Source organism: Python bivittatus, unplaced genomic scaffold (genome assembly GCF_059951505.1).
Source record: "Python bivittatus isolate LINGU-HERP-01145 unplaced genomic scaffold, Pbiv_v1 ctg000590_np1212, whole genome shotgun sequence".
In the NCBI taxonomy this organism is placed as follows: Eukaryota; Metazoa; Chordata; class Lepidosauria; order Squamata; family Pythonidae; genus Python; species Python bivittatus.
In genome coordinates this window covers 860203-877982 of record NW_028277086.1, presented here as the reverse complement: position 1 = coordinate 877982, position 17780 = coordinate 860203, and the positions used below count along the sequence as shown (strand labels likewise).

General features: G+C 42.2%; 1 protein-coding gene across 3 annotated transcripts in view; it reads right to left on the bottom strand.

Annotated features, from left to right (window-relative positions):
- Positions 1-17780, bottom strand: part of HSF1 (heat shock transcription factor 1) — a 52161-nt gene that overhangs the window by 30844 nt on the left and 3537 nt on the right. For all 3 annotated transcript variants that reach the window (XM_088148788.1, XM_088148787.1, XM_088148789.1), the window contains exons 2-3: positions 2195-2303; positions 706-842 (exon numbers count right to left, since the gene is read on the bottom strand). In XM_088148788.1, the coding sequence (XP_088004914.1) occupies positions 706-842; positions 2195-2303 (246 nt within the window). The remainder of the gene's footprint in view (positions 1-705; positions 843-2194; positions 2304-17780) is intronic.

The window sequence follows — 17780 nt, the reverse complement described above, 5'->3', positions numbered from 1 at the left end:
GGATTTTGAATCTGGTTCTGATTTTAAAAAGCTTATTTTGTGGTAAACATTTTAAAGAATGCGTGTAAGGCTACAGGAGAGATTTGAATTATCTGAATAAAGCTTAAAGAGATCTCAAAAACACAAGTGTCTTAACGCATGGTGTCTGTGTGGTGGGGGAAGTGAGTAAGAGCTCTATAAGCTCTTGACCTTCTCCCTAATTAAGGGAAAAAGCAGCCTAATTGTTTGCACCCTCCTCTGCTTTCAGTTAATAGTTCTGAGAAACTATGTCCTGCGAACAGCTATACAACCGTCTAAACTCAAAGAGGTCACGAGAAGCAGCCCATCCTAAGAATGTCCTCAGCTGCCCCAGAGACTAGATTCAATCCACTGCCAAGCTCAACTCAGCTCTCTCCTAGCAGAAATGCCAGAGCAAGAGCGGATGCTAAGCCCTCAGCATCCTTCTCCAGCCATTCACAGCAGGGAAGCAGACAGTGGAGCAAGTCCCCTTCCATTGGCATCCAAAAAGGCCACCTAGCTGCTAATCCGAGCTACTCAAGATGGCAACTGGAGGAGCTCTACTAAGCCAGAAACCAAGGGTCCCAAAAAGAAAGAAGAAAGGAAGCCCCCTTCTCTGTCTTCCAAGCACCCAGACAAGGCACGTTTCCTCCCCTCCCAGTTAAGGCTCCTTTGAAGCTGAGCCAGCAGCTGTCGCGGCAGACTTACGTTAGTGACTTTCCTCTTGATGTTCTCCAGGAGGTGTTCCTGGCCACGGAGGAAGTAGGGGTGCTGGAATTCAGTATCATCCTTCTCGGGCTTTACCAGGCCACCCTGCTCGATGTGAATCACCTTTCGAAAACCATCTGAAACACAAGGAGGCAAAGCTTGCTGGCAACAGGACCGGGGAAGATATGAGAAGCTAACCCACCTGTCAGGTACAGCATCAACTGCCCCTCCGCTTCCAGGACATGCACATACTAGTAATGCTGTCATTTTTATGAGCCAGCGTTCCAGAATGCCGAGTAACTCATCTTTAAAATGATTTCAGTCCACAAATACAAAGGAGGCCTTTCAGAGAGGCATAAAAAGGGTTGATGATCAGAGCAGGACTCACCCAGAACTGTCTCCCGGAGGCATCAGGTGGACCAGATTTGAAGCAGCACCTACGGGTGACCCATTTGCCCTTAGTGTTTGGTAGTCCAAAGATGTGGCGCTCTTAGCTGCAGCATTCATCTTTGGTACCAATTCAGAAATCTATCCTCAAGAAAGCCCCTCCTCTTTCTAAAAGTACCTTGCCAGCTGAGATGTCTATGAGGCCACCAGGCACAGGCATTCAGCCTTTTCTTCGGCCAATGGCAAGCTGCCCAGCAAAAGCCAAGGCTCAAAGTGCCTATGCCACTATCTATTAACATAAACAGCAGCAGAGAAAAAAGGCGAGTCATCAAGGCTCAACTGTCAAGTCGCACATGCGTGGGGGAGCTATTTTTATGGACAGGATGTCTATGCTGTCTTTCAGTCATGCTACAGTCCCCAAGGCGGCTGCCATTACAAAAGATGCATGCAAACCAAGCAGCAAATTTGGGGGACAATATTTTAAAAATGGACAGGCTCTCTCTTTCCATCAATATAGCTAAAGAATTGGATAGTGGTTAGGGAACTGAAATTGTTAAAGGTTATCTATGTATTTCTTTCATGCTATAGGCAACATCTGATAGTGTGGTGTCTAGGTGGTACTCATGGGCTTCCAAATTCTGGTTATTTTTAACCTTAAATATAACAAATAATAAAAATTAATTATTTTAGGTATCCAGGACATTTAGTGTCCATTGCCTCAAAAAGATGCTCGGTCCTGTTATGGAGAAACTGAGGGTAGGAAGTAAGATTAAAACTTACTTCAAAACACAGGACAGCTAAATTATAAACCACTTAGATGTTTATTTTACATTTCATGTTTCAAGGGCATTTTGTGAAGAGCAGAGACCAACTTGATCTTGCCAGAAGCGCCACAGATCAGAAGATGACACTGATGTACGCCCTGGTCCTTGCCTTAACTAAACCCAAAGAGGCGGCCAGAGGCCTCCCCAGAGCAGCGCTGAGCACCCTCCCTCTCTGCGCCACCAGAACCCGCCAGCTCAGCCTCGTTCCACCACAAGCGGCCCTGAAGAGCGGCATCTCGGGGCCACCTGGCAGACCCCCAAGCTGCGAGCATACTTACACATGTTCAACTGCCGCACAAAGCTGGCCATGTTGTTGTGTTTGAAATATTTGGGAAGGACCTCCTTGGCAAACTGGCCTTGGTCGAAAACATGGAAGCTATTTCCACTCTGCAACAACAGAAAAAGGATGAGTCCGTCGGCTGGCTGAAGCCTAGCTGGGTTAGTCGTAAAACAGAAAACCTTCAGGGGGAGATGCAAATTGCAGCCCTTTCAGCTCAGAAAGACGCAGCTACAAGGAGTTGGAAAAGGCAGAAGGCAGGTTCAGGCAACCAGGAGGTGCATGGAAAATATTTAAAAACATGTCTTTTATCAGGGGAAAGTACTCACATTAGGTAAACCTGGGGTCCCCCAAGGTGCCCCAGGCAAAATAATTTAAAGAAAAATTAACTTAAAACAGACTTAAATGAGAAGTTGTCATGCTGCAGCATTAAATGGCAGCAGCATCTTTCTTTCAAGAATGCCACATGCCCCCCAGCCCTGTGGCATTCCTGGAAAGTGAAAATAGCAGATGGCCGCACCCAATGCTTGTCTGGTGGGGTGGGGGGGGAATGAACGTTTTTCATCTGGAGGGAGCCCATAATGCCTGCTGAGCAACACAGTAGGCGGTCAGCACAGGGAGTGAAAATCTCACCCAGGCCCAAATGTGTTGCACAGCTGCCCCCTAACCCTGACACGCATTTCTCCATTTGTGTCTCAACCTGCCAGAGAGTGTCCAGAAAGGCTTTTGGAACCAAAAGGAGATCATGGAATCCTTGATTCCAGGAACTAATCAAGTGTATGATTCTAAAGCATCCTGAATTTTCTCAATGGATCTCTAAGGAAAAGCAGCACTAGATGGTAGCCGCTGAACTTCACTGCACTGTGAGCTCGGCACCCCTCAGTGCCATGGTCCCTACAAAGCACCCACAGCCGGCAAAACAATACCCAGGACAGCCTTACCTCTTGTAGAATCACAGGGCTGGAAAGGACCTTAGAGGCTTTCTAGTCCAGACCCTGCCCAAGGCAGGAATTCTCAGATCATCCCAAACAAACGGCCGTCCAACCTTTGGTTGAAAGCCTCCAGCGATGGAAGCTCCACAGCTCTAGGAGGCCGGCTGTTCCCTGGCTTAATGACTCCAACGGTCAGGAAATTCCGTGTTTCAAGTTTGAACCCCCCTCTGTAAACTCCCACCAGTTGGTTCTTGTCCTGTCCTCATCCTCTTTCCTGTGACAGACCTTCAAGTATTGAAAGATGGCTGTCATGTCTCCCTGGAGTCTCTCTTCTTTGAGTTAAATGTGCCCAGTTCCTAAATCCCATAGGATTTAGCCTCTAAGCCCCTCACTTCTTCTCTGCCCTCTTTCCAGTTCCTCAGCCTCCTCCTAACATGGGTGGCAACCAGAACTGGGCCAGCATTCCAGGCACATTCTGACCAGTGCAGCACAGATTGAAGTGATAGCTTCCCTGATGTTGCTGACATTATGCCTCTCTTGACGAAGCCCAAGGTTTCATTGGCTCTTTGGGCAGCTGCAGCACACCACCGGATGATGCTTAATCTGTGATCTACCCCTGAGGACACCCCCATCCTTCCCACCAGGTACTATTCTGTATCTTGCATCTGGCTTTCCTACCTAAGTGCAGACCCTTACATTTCTTGTCATTGAACAGCATGTTGTTGGGTAGGGCTTAATGTTAAGCTTATCAAGATTTTTTTGAACCTCAAGCCTGTCTTCTGAACTGTTAGCAAACATTTCCTCCTCCCTCACCTTCATTTTATTTGCTAATCTGATAAACATCCCTTCCACCCATTGTGTAAGTCATTATGAAAATGTTAAAGAGCACTCAGCCTAGAACAGAACTCTGAGGAACCTCACTGCTTACCTCCCTCCATGTAGACATAATCCCATTAAGGAACATGCATTAGATATATTGTTCAACCAATTGCAAATCCATCTGGTAGTGAGACTATTATTAATTCCACATTGTTCCACTTTATCAATAGGGAATCTATGGTCAATATTATCACATGCTTTACTGAAGTCTAAGTACACTACATCCACAGCATTCCGTTGGTCTACTAATCATTTAGTTAAAAAAAAATAAGATTTGTCTGGCAAACTCATGCTGGCTTCTGGTAATTATCTTGTTCCTTACTAAGTGCTTGCAAACCAACTGCTTGATTATCTCTTCTAGGATTTTCCCAGATACTAATGTCAAGTTCATTGTTCTGTAGCTTCCTGGATGCATTTTTTTTTTTTAAAAGATGGAACAACATTGGCTATTTACCAATTTTCTGGCACTTCCCTATATTGTGAGTTCTCTAAGAGTACAATCAGTGGCTCTGAGATCTCTACCCAGTTCAGCATGTTCCATGGGGAGAACTGATATATTTCAGCCTTCACTTTCTTTAGATTCCACTTTGGGTCTAAAGCTTTAGCAGCAAAGTGGAACCCAGGAACTTTTACTCAGAGTGCTGAGGCTATGCAACACAAAGACATGGTTTCCCTTAGGGCAGTTGAATTTCTCCTTCTCTTTGACCAACATCCATGAGAGAGAAAGGGAAGCAAGAACACAAGAGTCAGAGTGATGCACATTGCAAGTGGCATAGTGAATAAAGGAGAGGGTCTTGAAGGACAGAAGGAAGACCCACTACCAAGGCAACAATCAGATAAACGAAACTTGAGCCCAGGTCAAGAAAGAAATTTGCAAAAACATCTCAGACAGCCCCACCCCCTCGCAAATTCTCACGAAGAGGGAGGAAAGATAGCAATTCAGACAAGCAAAGTTCTGTTACTATAGCTATTCTAATAAAAGTAGCTTTAGGTCTGCATGGTGCCTGTTTCTTAGTCTGATCTACCTGATAGGACAGACAGATGACCAGGGAAAGGCTACAGCTTTGTTTCTTCAGCTGGTTCCACATGACAGAGTAACCACCTTTGTTTTAACCTTGGCTTGTTGAACTAGCCATAAATGATTGGATTGACAAATTATGCAATGGTATTAGGCAACATTTGAAGGCCACAATGAATTAGCTCATTCAACCCTATATAAATATGATGAAATAAAACAAACAAACAAACAAACAAACAAAGAGTTAAGCTAAAAGAATTCATACACTGTGAAAGCCCAGCCTGTGTCTTACCTGTAATTCAAGGGGCTCTTTTGGTTCAGGACTGGCAATATGACAAAATCAGAAACTAAAAGGATAGCTATTTTCCTTTCTTTGGAACCACTGAGTTGTATAGAGAAATGATGATGCCTGTCAGCCATCCCAGGCCACTTCCAGGCACTGTCTTGCTGCCAACCACCCAACTCAGCCTGGCTTCCAGTGAGTAGCTACTGGTAGGAGCAATCATTCAACAGTTTGCTCTATTAAAAAAAAAAAAAGGCAGCTGTTTTGTTAAGCAAGATGTCATTACTTTTATGGCTCATGGAGCAGGAATTTTATTGCCAAAATATAATGGTGTCTACAGAAGAAAGAGAAATATTTTCAATCTGGCAAAGGAATATAAGAGACCATTTTACAACTGGATTTTCTTTCATGGCAGGAAAAAGATCTGCCTTTGAGTCATCTTCCTGTTGAGACAATTCCACATGGTTGGAGAACAAACACAACTGGTAAGAAGACTAGATAGGAACCAAATCAGACTTGGGTTATGCCACCTTGGCACAAAATTCAGTCTGCTAGATGAAGAGAAAGGGAGGCACATCTTGGACTCCCAGAAGTACTCACTGATCCCAGAATCCTGTTGCCCTCAGTGCCGCACCACTCAGATTTGCCTGGATTAGGAAGCCAGCACTCAAGTGATACTACCTTTGGTGCAACTGTTGGCAGTTTGTAGGTAACCTCACAATCATATTCCCTGGCCTCTTCCAATTCACTGTAAAGCCATAACTTTTCTCTATAATAGACTCCTCTAACTCATATGTTGATAATGGTATTGTTATGCAAGGCAGAACTGAGTACCATAGGCCTAATCATCATGTTGCCACACATTTTTATTGTATATGTAGGGTAACATTAGGTACATTGTACCATCCCACATGTTTCAGGCTTCTCAGATACCAATGTCAGATTGAATGTTCTCTAGTTTACTGGATCTTTTCATCTTTCTGAAGACAGAAAGGTCTCCTCTGCTCATCTGGCACTTCATCAGCTGTCTGGGATATTTCAAAGACAATACACAAGGGTTTGGGTGACCACCACCTGGTTCCTTAAGAATGTTAGGATGCAATTCATTCAGTTTGGGGGATTTAAATTTATTTAAAGAGGTATTTCCTGACCATCTTCAAACCTGCTCCTTCATACTGCAGGTCACAGTTTCCTGATGGAACACATAAATTTATTTGATGAACCCAAAAAGAAGACTTCTGCTTTTTGTTACCTGTTAGCATTTTGCCTTCCTCAGTGAGCAGTTGGCCTATTGATTCTTTTTCTTTTCTTTTTGATATCTAAACAAAAGCACCTTTTTGTTAGCATGCTTTGCTAACCTCAGCTCATTCTGAGTTTTGGCTCCCTGACATCAGCTCTACAGTCCTCTACAATCCAGTGTTGAACCCAATAAAGTTCCAATGAGTCAGTCGGAAATCAGCTGCCCATATTTAGGATACATCAGTTGCTGGGCTGCTCGCCTAGGACTGGGTCAGGACAGGCAACTGCAGATACTTGCAGACCAGGAGCCCACAGAGAAGTACTCAGCAACCTGGAGCAGGAAGCCCTCAAGAAAACAGGAAGGTGACCTGACCCAGAATGGTTCTTCCTGGCAGCTGACTTGGTCAGACACACAGATAGCAGAAGAGCACACTTTCCTGGAAAGGCTGCTTGCTATCACCCCTCTTTGGTGGACTTTTTAGAGAACTTGGCTCAAGCACATTTTTTTCACAAGTTTTTGAATGTATCTTCTCCTCTTAAGCAACTGAAGGAAAAATCTACATGATGCTCCATGTATAAACATTTTGTTCTTCCGAGAGTCAGAATACTACACAATTACCCAACACTAAACTGCAAAAAACATGGAGAGGACACACAAGTAAATTTAGAGTAAGCCCATAAAGGAAATTGAAATGGATTACTCCATTTTTGCTCTTAAATGGATTAAAAGTTGTTTTTGTGTTTGATTACACAGTATAAAGATTTAATCTAGTGTTCAATAGATATGTTGGACTATAATTCCTATAATTCTCAGGCAGTTCAACACATCCAGAGGGGACCCATCTGGGAAAAGCTATTATAAAGACAGGTGCTATATCATCCTCCAATGTTTATTATTCCAGTAAATAATAACTAATCAATACTCAGTGTGGTTTTCTGCCTGGGCCCTTGGCTGTTTGCAAAATTTCACTGTAACTGCTTCATAGAATAGTGTGAACTGTCAAAAATACTAGTACCAGCTGATACTCCACCTGAATTATACTCTTGCAAATATTAATTCTATGTTTAATATTTTACTTATTAATTACTATAAAGTTTTTTAATTATAAGAAATACCTGAACTAATCCTATGGCTACTAACTTCTATATTAGGATGAGAATAAAACACACACACACACACACAAAACTTCCCAAGGCATGTTATACATGCACTTTGATCACTGGTAGAAATACAGCATCACTGTTACCTAACTAGTAATTTTTTATTAGGATGGACTGTATTTACAACTCTACCATTGCATCTCATGAGATACAGTCTACCTACAATCCTTGAATTACAGCTTGAATATACTTTCTTGATAATAAGTTACATGATACTCAAGAGGCTCATTTCCATGAGTTCATCCAACCAATCCTAAGCAGTTTAACTTTATTGTTCAAAGTTGGATTTTTCTCAAATGTTGAGTTAGTGGCGCTGACAGTTTCCCATTAATTTGAGATATTTTAGCAGAAGCTAAACCACCAGCTGTTTAGAGATTACTTACCAAAATAAACTCCTCTGAACATGTGGAACTTACTTAGAGAGCAATTGCTATACAAGTAAATTAGTTTAAGATGCTACTTTTTAGGCATATAATATTCCGGTGGTTGGAAGACTGCTACAGATTTCTTTTTTACTTGTTTATTCAAACACAGATCCGAGAGGAAGTTTATTCTAGGCTTCTGCCACTAAACAATCTGAACAAAACAAGTATCTTTTCCCTTTTCTTACCATAGTTGCTCACTATAAATCTAGTTACAGCTAAGCATCAAGGAGTTCTCCCAGAGTGAAAACTTGCTCCTTGAGATAAATTGCAACTCCATCCACCTCAGTTTCTTATTTTGCAAGAGCATCTCCATCTGGGTTTAATTTCAGCTTGTTTTGTCTCATCCAGGGATTATCAAATTTAGGCAATCTTCAGAAGTACAAATCTTTTGGGGTCCTGTTGAGCTACTACTTTCCACTCTGTATTGATGGCAAGTACTCCAAATGGTCTCTACCAATGGCTTCCTGAAGAGGTTGCCTGATGGAACTCCCTGGGACACTATAGCTCAGTGACCAAGATGCTGAACAACAGTCCCATAGCACCAGCATTCTGATCATGGCTTAACAGGAAGGACCAGAACCAGTGCAAGTAAGGACTCCTGAGACCTAATTCTGCCATATGGTTAAGAAAAATATCGCGGTCAATTGCATCAGAAGTCCCGCAAAAGATCCAGAGGAATTATGAGGGCTGCTTTCCTCCCATCCAGTTTCCAGTGTAAGTTATCCCCAATGTGACCAAAGTTATCTCAAGACAATATCCCAGCCAACAGCCTCATTGAAATGGTTCCAGATAATCAGTATCTTCTAAATGCAGCTAGAGCTGCTAGGTCAACTCTTTTCTTAGGAATGGAATGCTTGAGATTGGCCTACAATTGCACAGATCTCCAGGCTCAAGGGATTTTCTCCAACAGAAATAATTACCTCTTATAATTACTTTTTTAGGAAAAGGAGAACATAACCCACCAAGGAGAAGGCACTGATCGCTTCCCTTTGCAATGCATCCAGTCTTGACCTGGCTCATTTTTACACCAGAAAGAGCAAGGGGTGAGTAAGCAGGTGCCCTCCTTTTTCCATACATTTATCCACATCCCTTAGTTCTAGTAGCTGAAAATAATCCAGAATAACAGCACACATTGTTCCAAAGGGTATATCCATAAGATTTGTCCCAACACGAATCCAAGCTGAGGCATATTTAACAAGCTTTATCCACAAAGAACAGTCTAAATTGCTCACAGTGAACCACTGACTGTTCTGCTTTGCTCCCTCCGACGTGGTGAAGGAGAGGCCAAGCACTGCAAAAGGACAAGACAAGACAAAACAAAACTTCTGTGTTGTGGATGCAATGGAGACGGAGAAGTAAATGCTCCTTATTGCTTTCACTAACACAGAATACACTATCAATACACAATCCATAGTTAATCTGATAAATACTGACAATTCCTCCACCTGCATTCCATGTCACTCCATCCAATTCATTGTTCTCATCTTCCCTAGTAAACCAAGGGACTAAATTAGCTTTTCAAGAGGGAAAAGGGCATTAAGAACCAATATTGTTAGTGAACTAGGCTGCCTGCATTCACAGATTGCCCAGGACTTCAACAGTCAAGACAGGAGACACACTCCCAAGCACACTGAGGAAGCCGTCTGGCTCCATCAGGCACCTAGGTTGGACATTATAACTTGTTATTTACCCCTGCAAGGTTTGAATACACCACCAAACTAGAACCGGGCTGAGAGTCACCTGTCTATGCCAAAAGATTCACACAAAACTTTCTCACCTTCAGAAGACCAGCAGCATCTGAACAGAATACCAAATCCTATGCACAGAGATGGGAAGATTCGACACTACCCACCATGGACGAATGGTTAGTGAAACTGACAGATCTTGCTGAGATGGATAAACTAACTTCTTTGATTAAAGAAGAGACACTATCTACATTTATTGGTGACTGGAAACTTGTTATGAACTTTTTGCATCAAAATGTAAAAAATGAATTTTTTGATTTATGGCTTTGATTAGACCTGATAGATTATAGAAAGAAAAGTATCGTGATATAACTTTAGAGAGAGAGGTTAAAATATAATTGTACTTCTAACTGCTGTGAAGAATATCGGAAGCCGCTGCTTTGAATCTTTTTTCTTTCCTTTCTATTTCTCTTTAACTTTTTTTTCTTACACTTTTTGCTTTCTCTTTGCTTTTTCTCTTTTCTTCCTTACTTTATATTAGTTTGTATTAGCTTTTATTTTCTTTTTTAAAAGCTTTAATAAAAATAGCTGCTGGATAGTGTAGTGGCTAGAGCACTGCCCTTTGATGTGGGAAGCTGGGGTTTGAATCCCCTGGCTGGTACCTACCTTACCAGTAGGGGTCCTTGGGCAAAGAGCCCCTAATGCTTCACCTGCCTACCTCAAATATGAGAGCAACATGAACTAAGAGAGTCATGCTGGCTTGGACGTCGCCCAGATTAACAAGGGTCTGCGCCAGATGTTGGGAAACCAGGACAATCTGAGGATAAGTGGGCTATTGGAACAAACCATACATGGGTGAGACAAGAGAATCTGGAATTGATGGAATGCTACTACATCAGTAGACCTAATGAGGGGGGATATATGAAACATATGAAAGAACCATGGATGGACAGAAGACCTACATCCACACTGAGAAACAGCTAGTTACCCAACGCTCCAACATAGTGAAGAGGAAGCTGCTCTCACAACTTGAGACAGACCAACTACACATTACATCCTGGACTTAAGAAGACCCAAAAGAACAATTGGATGTGCAGCCAATACCTGAAACTGGAACGTCACTGCCACCCCTCCATTACAGAGCACAGCAGCTGATATGAGACATAAGATCATGGATAAACTAGCTACAGTCAACCCCCGAGACCGATTACCAAGCCTCAGTGGAAAAGTACCATCAGATAGTATGCTAGAAGATGCCAACAGAGCCCTCCAGATAATCCCTATTACCACCATAACTCAAACCTATGAACTGGTATACGCTACAGCTGCTGTAATCCTGGAGATGCTTAGCTACGCAATCAAGAAGAACAGCAGTACATACCCCCTCACCCTCAGAAAATGAGGTTGGGGGCTAAGATCAAGGCAACTCGGAGAAAAGTCAGTCAGCTGGTGGAACTACAGAGGGGTGTGGAGATTAAGGATAAGACTTGGGTACTGAAAAAATACAAGGGCCTGACTCCGTCTGAAGCCCTTGTTGTTGTTCAGTCGCGTCCGACTCTTTGTGACCCCATGAACCGCATCGCGCCAGGCCTTCCTGTCCTTCACTGCCTCCCTGAGTTTGCTCAGTTTCATGCTCATTGGTTCGGTGATGCTCTCTAACCATCTCATCCTCTGCTGTCCTCTTCTCCTTTTGTCTTCAATCTTTCCCAGCATCAGGGTCCTTTCCAAGGAGTCCTCTCTTTGCATTAGGTGACCAAAGTATCTGAGCTTGAGCTTCATTATCAATCCTTCCAAATCTGAAGCCCTAGAGACTGTTAAACAAAGGCTCACAGCACAGGCTGCCAGGCTAAGGAGATACACTAAAGAAGCAGAGGCCAAGAAGATAAATGCCCTCTTCTCCAAAGAGCCATCCAAGGTGTACTCCCAACTGCAGTGCAACCACACAGTAACAGCAGAGCCACCAGCAGCAGAAACTGAACAGTACTGGAAGAACATGGGAGACAGAGAAGACACATGACACCAGTGCAAAGTGGCTGCAGGACCTGAAAGCAGACCACAGCAATCTCCCAGAACAGGAACCAGTCACCATCACAGGAGCAGACATCCAACAGCGGGTCAAGAACACGAAGAGCTGAACAGCACCTGGCCTGGACATGATCTGCACCTACTGGCTAAAGAAACTAACAGCAGTGCATGAACGCCTAGCAGCACAGATGAACCAGCTGCTAGCAGCAGGCTCCCACCCAGACTGGCTAACACAAGGAAGGACAGTGGTGATCATGAAAGACCCCCACAAGGAAACAGCACCGTCCAACTACTGGCCAATAACCTGCCTCCTCACAACATGGAAAGTCCTATCGGGTATCATAGCCACCAAGCTACAGGACCATATGGGCCAGTACATGAGCACAGCTCAGGAGGACATTGGGAACATCATCAGAGGCTCACGACAACAGCTGCTCATAGATAGAGCAGTCGCCTAAGACTCAAGGTCTAGACAGACCAACCTAAGCACAGCCTGGATTGACTACAGGAAAGCCTACAACTCAATGCCATACACATGGATCTGTGAATGCCTGGCGCTATACAAAGTCAAAAGGACACCAAGGACCTTCCTCAAGAACTCAATGGGACTGTGGAAGCCAACACTGGAAGTCAACTCAAGACAGTTCGTAGAAGTGGCCATCAAGTGTGGCATATACCAAGGTGATGCACTGTCCCCGCTGCTCTGCATAGGCTTGAACCCCGTCAGGCAGATAATCACAAGGACTGGATATGGATACAAGTTCAAGAGTGGAACTACCATCAGCCATCTCCTCTACATTGATGACATCAAGCTGTATGCTAAGAGTGAACAAGACATCGATTCGCTGACCCACCTGACAGTGAGGACATTGGGATGCCATTCAAACTGGAGAAGTGTGGCCGGATGGTAGCAAAGAGAGGGAAGGTAGCTAAGACTGATGGGGTGGAACTGCCAGCAGGCCACATAGCAGACATACAGACCAGCTACAAGTACCTTGGTATCCCAGTCACATGGGAACCACGATGAGGAGGCAAGGAAGACAGCAACATCCAAGTACCACCAAAGGATAAGACAGATGCTGAAGAGCCAGATCAATGGGAAGAACAAGAGCCAAGCCATCAACATGTACACCCTGCCAGTCATCACATACCCTGCTGGTATAGTGAGCTGGCCGAAGGAGGACATGGAGGCTGCCGATATGAAGACCCGGAAGCTCCTCACAATGTACAGAGCTGTCCACCTCAAGTCCAACACCCAGAGACACTGGCCAGAAAGAGGGCCGGTGGGGTCTGGTGATATCAAAGCCACTGCCTTGGACGAAACCCAGAGCATCCAAGAGTAAGATGGCACCCAAAGATGAGCTGCTGAGAGAATGCCTGAGGCAGCAGAAGACATGGGAAGAAGCTCAAGCAGAGAAAGTGCCATGGCAAGACAAGGCCCTGCATGGGATGTACCATTGACAGATGGGAAATCCTATCAGTGGCTGGAAAGGGCAGGACTAAAAGACAGCACTGAGGCACTGATCATAGCAGCACAAGAAGAGGCACTAAGCACCAGGTCCACAGAAGCAGGGGTCTACCTTTTTGCCAAAGAGACAAATTAAAGACAACATGAGAGTAATTCTGGACACACTGGAATACTATGAGGCACATCCTGAAAAGCAAATGGCCTTGATATTTTTAGACGCACAAAAAGCCTTTGACAACATGAATTGGCGATTTATGTTACTGCAATTGGAACAAATGGGCTTTGGTAAAAAATTTACCCAAGCCATTGAAACAATATATTATAAGCAGACTGCAAAAATCATGATAAACGGAGATTTAATAGAACAGATAGACATAACAAAAGGGACGAGACAAGGCTGTCCACTATCGCCCTTGTTGTTTGTCTTAACATTAGAAGTGTTGAATAGGAATATAAGAGAAGAGAAAGAAATAAAAGGAATGAAGATCAAAAAGGAAGAGTACAAATTGCAAGCCTTCGCAGATGACCTAGTATTTATACTAGAGGACCCACTGGAAACAGCATCTAAATTAATTGAAAAGATAGAAGAATATGGAAAAGTAGCAGGTTTAAAAATAAATAAAGATAAAACAAAGATATTAACAAAAAATATGCTAGCAAGGCGAAAGAAAGAATTGGAAGAAGTCTTAGAAATACAGGTCACAAACAGGGTTAAATACCTAGGGATATATATTACACCAAGATGTAGTACATTGAAGGAGGATAATTATGTTAAACTTAAACGACAGATTGCAATAGATCTGACAAAATGGGAGAATTTACAATTATCAATGATTGGGAGAATATCCACTATTAAGATGAATATATTGCCTAGGATATTATAACTATTCCAGACAATTCCAATTCGTCTAGGGAAAGAGTTCTTTGATGATTTAAATAAAATTGTATTGAAATACATCTGGCAGGGTAAAAAAGCAAGAATAAAGCTTAAATTACTACAAGATGCAAGAGTAAGAGGTGGGTTTGCCTTGCCTAACTGGGAATTATACTACCAGGCGACAAATCTGATGTGGGTAAAGGATTGGATAACTTTAAGAAATAATAGATTATTGACCTTAGAGGGACATGACCTGTTGTTGGGCTGGCATGCTTTCTTATGGTATAAGGGAACGAAAACACAGGGCTATTTTAGAAGGCACTATATTCGAGAGGCATTGTTTTTAAACTGGGAGAAGACAAGAAGACAATATTATTTAAAAGTTCCACGATGGATATCCACTATTGAAGCCTTTTCTTATCCAATAACATATAAAAAGGAACAAACAGTTAGATATACTGAGATATTGAATGAAAAGGGTGAACTTAAAACTATGCAAGCGTTGGAAGAACAAGGTATAAAAATGAATTGGTTTTCATATTTGCAAATACAATCTAGATTCGATAAAGATTTTAAAGCAGAAGGTATCTATGATGAGCTGACTGTTTTAGATAAAAATTTGATGGGTACTGATGAAAAGGTGATAAAAAAACTTTATGGACATTTACTAGAATTTAAGATGGAGGAAGAACAGGTTAAAGATACAATGATTGCATGGGGGAAAAATTTTGGACATGGAATTGATTTAGAGAAGTGGCAAAAACTATGGTCTCAAAACTATAAAATGACAATGTCAACTGCATATAAAGAAAACTTGTATAAGATGTTTTACAGGTGGCATTTACCTCCAGCAAGGATTGCGAGAATGTACAAGAACAAGTCTGATAAATGTTGGAAGTGTCATCAGAAGCCCGGCACATATTACCATATGTGGTGGACATGTTCAGAAGCTAAAAGATATTGGATTAAAATCCACACATGGCTGGAAAAAATGACAAAACAACATATAGACTTTAAACCAGAGACATTTTTATTAGGAATTATACCGGAAACATATAGTAAAGAACTGAAATATTTGATTGTAAATGTTTTGACAGCGGCTAGAATTGTATTTGCTAAAAATTGGAAGAATGAAAAAGTACCTATGCAGGAGGAAGTTATTAAGAAAATTATGGAATGTGCAGAGATGAGTAAATTGACATTTGAAATTAGAGAGCAAGAAGACAAACAATTTTATATGATATGGGATTTGTTTTATCAATGGTTGGATGAAAAGATATAGTAATGTAATAGATCAGCAAATTATATAATAGAAACTTGACAAACTGATATAAATTACTATATATATATATATATATATATATATGTATATAATCAATGGATAAAAATGATATAAATCTTATTATGAAAGCTGGTGTTATAGACTAGTAACAAATGAATAATAATTGATAACTGATAAATATATAAATATGTGTTGGATAGATGACATGAGACTCTATATAAATGATGAGTGAAGACTATGAAAGGATGGCACAAATGATTGGTAACTGGCTGACACACGGTTTAAAATGGAAGATGGTTTTTTATGTTTTTTTATGCTATTGTTTGTTTGTGTTTGTTGTAAAAAATAAAAAATTTATTAAAAAAAAAAAAGAAGCAGGGGTCTACCTCACAAGACAGGACCCAAGGTGCAGACTGTACAGAGAGGCCTCAAAAACAGTCCAACACGTTGTGGCAGGGTGTAAGATGCAGGCAGGAACAGAATACACTGAACGGCACAACCAAGTAGCTGGCATTGTGTACAGGAACATCTGCACAGGGTATGGGCTAGACCCTCCCAAGTCCAGATGGGAGATTCCACAGAAGGTCGTGGAGAATAACAGGGCTAAGGTCATGTGGGGCTTCCAGATCCATATGGACAGGTAGGTACTGGCCAATTAACCAGACATCGTGGTAGTAGACAAGGACCAGAAGACAGCAGTGGTGATAGATGTAGTGGTGCCAAGTGACAGCAACATCAGGAAGGAGTATGAGAAGCTGGAGAAGAACCAGGACCTGAAGGAGGAAATAGAGGGGATGTGGAAAGTCAAGGCCAAACTGGTCCCAGTAGTGGTAGGAGCACTCGGGGCTGAGACTCCTAAGCTGGGAATGGGGGCAGTAATAGATCCCAGGAACAACATCAGAGCTCTCTGTCCAGAAGAGCGCAGGGCTAGGATACTGCACAGAACCCTCAAACTCCCAGGCCTCTGATAGAGGACGCAAGATTGAAGACGACACATACCATCCATAGGGGTGAGAGGGGATTTTTATATGAATATTTATGAACAGAAGACCAAAACCACTGTACATCCTTTCACATGAATAGAACCAGATATCATTTGAGACAGGTTCATGGTTGTCATGGAGGCTATGAAATGTTGAGCTACTCCTTGGCAACCTCAGCATGGACACAGAAGTTCCTCAATATAATGCCTATGTTAATCCAATGCGATACCCAAGATCACCTCAGTTAGCTCAAGGAGATAGATTGTTAGGCCACATCTTGGTCTCCTAAGTGCAAGGCAAGTATTCAATACCAGCAAATGGTCGGATGGAGCACCTGGCCACAGAGAAATAAATCTTGTAGACATTGCCATTTTTAGAGCATCCAAAATAGTTTTATTAAACCTGTACAGCCAGCTTCTTCAAATTTTGATGCCCAGTTTAGCAAATCCCTGACAACATAAAGATGGATCAATGAATCCTACAGAAATGGTCCCAGGAAGGACCCTTCCTCAGAACAGTCTCAGTTCAATTCTCAAGGCAGAAGACTCATCTTGCCATTTGGGGGGGGGGAGGGAGGGGGTGCTCTTTGCTACTAACAGGTACTTTTATTTTTTAATTTTTTTAAAAGAATGTGGGTACCAGCCCTTCAAGGTTGACCAAGTCCAGAACCAGACACCACAGGGATTCCAGGAATGTTACTTTATTGCTACTTCGTAGGGTCTGATTGCAGAATCATGAAAGCCTGTCCACATTTCTCTCTGTTCCCTTCTGTTTATACCAAACAAAATCAAGGTGGGGTTATGTTGAGTTTCTTTCTCATGCTTCCTTTCACCTCTGGACTGTATAATCTCTCATCCAAATCCCTCCTTAGAGGCTCACTCAAACCTTCCTCAAGGTCAGCCCTTTTTTTTTCAATTCAATCAGTTTATTACAGCCCGAAGGCCAGATACAATAAAATATCTAATAGTAGAACTGTTAGGTACATACATATATAACAGAAAAACAATAAGTATAAGAAAGTATAAAAAATAATTAAGAGCAGATATAATAAAATAAAACAAAATAAAAATATTATAAGAAATGCCAAAGTTAATTAATGGTACAGCGTATTGTACACATGGTAGCACAAAACTGGGCAACTTGGGAAGATATTTTTGAATCCTTGTCTGAAAGAAGTAACATTAAGTAGAAATTACACCCTACCTGGAAATTTCTTCAAGATCGGATAAATGAAAGTCTGTCTAGAGCCCTCGCAGAGGGAGCAGCACAGCTGCGTGTGGCTTAAGAGTTTCTACTGAGCCATCATCACATGGATATAACCATACATAAG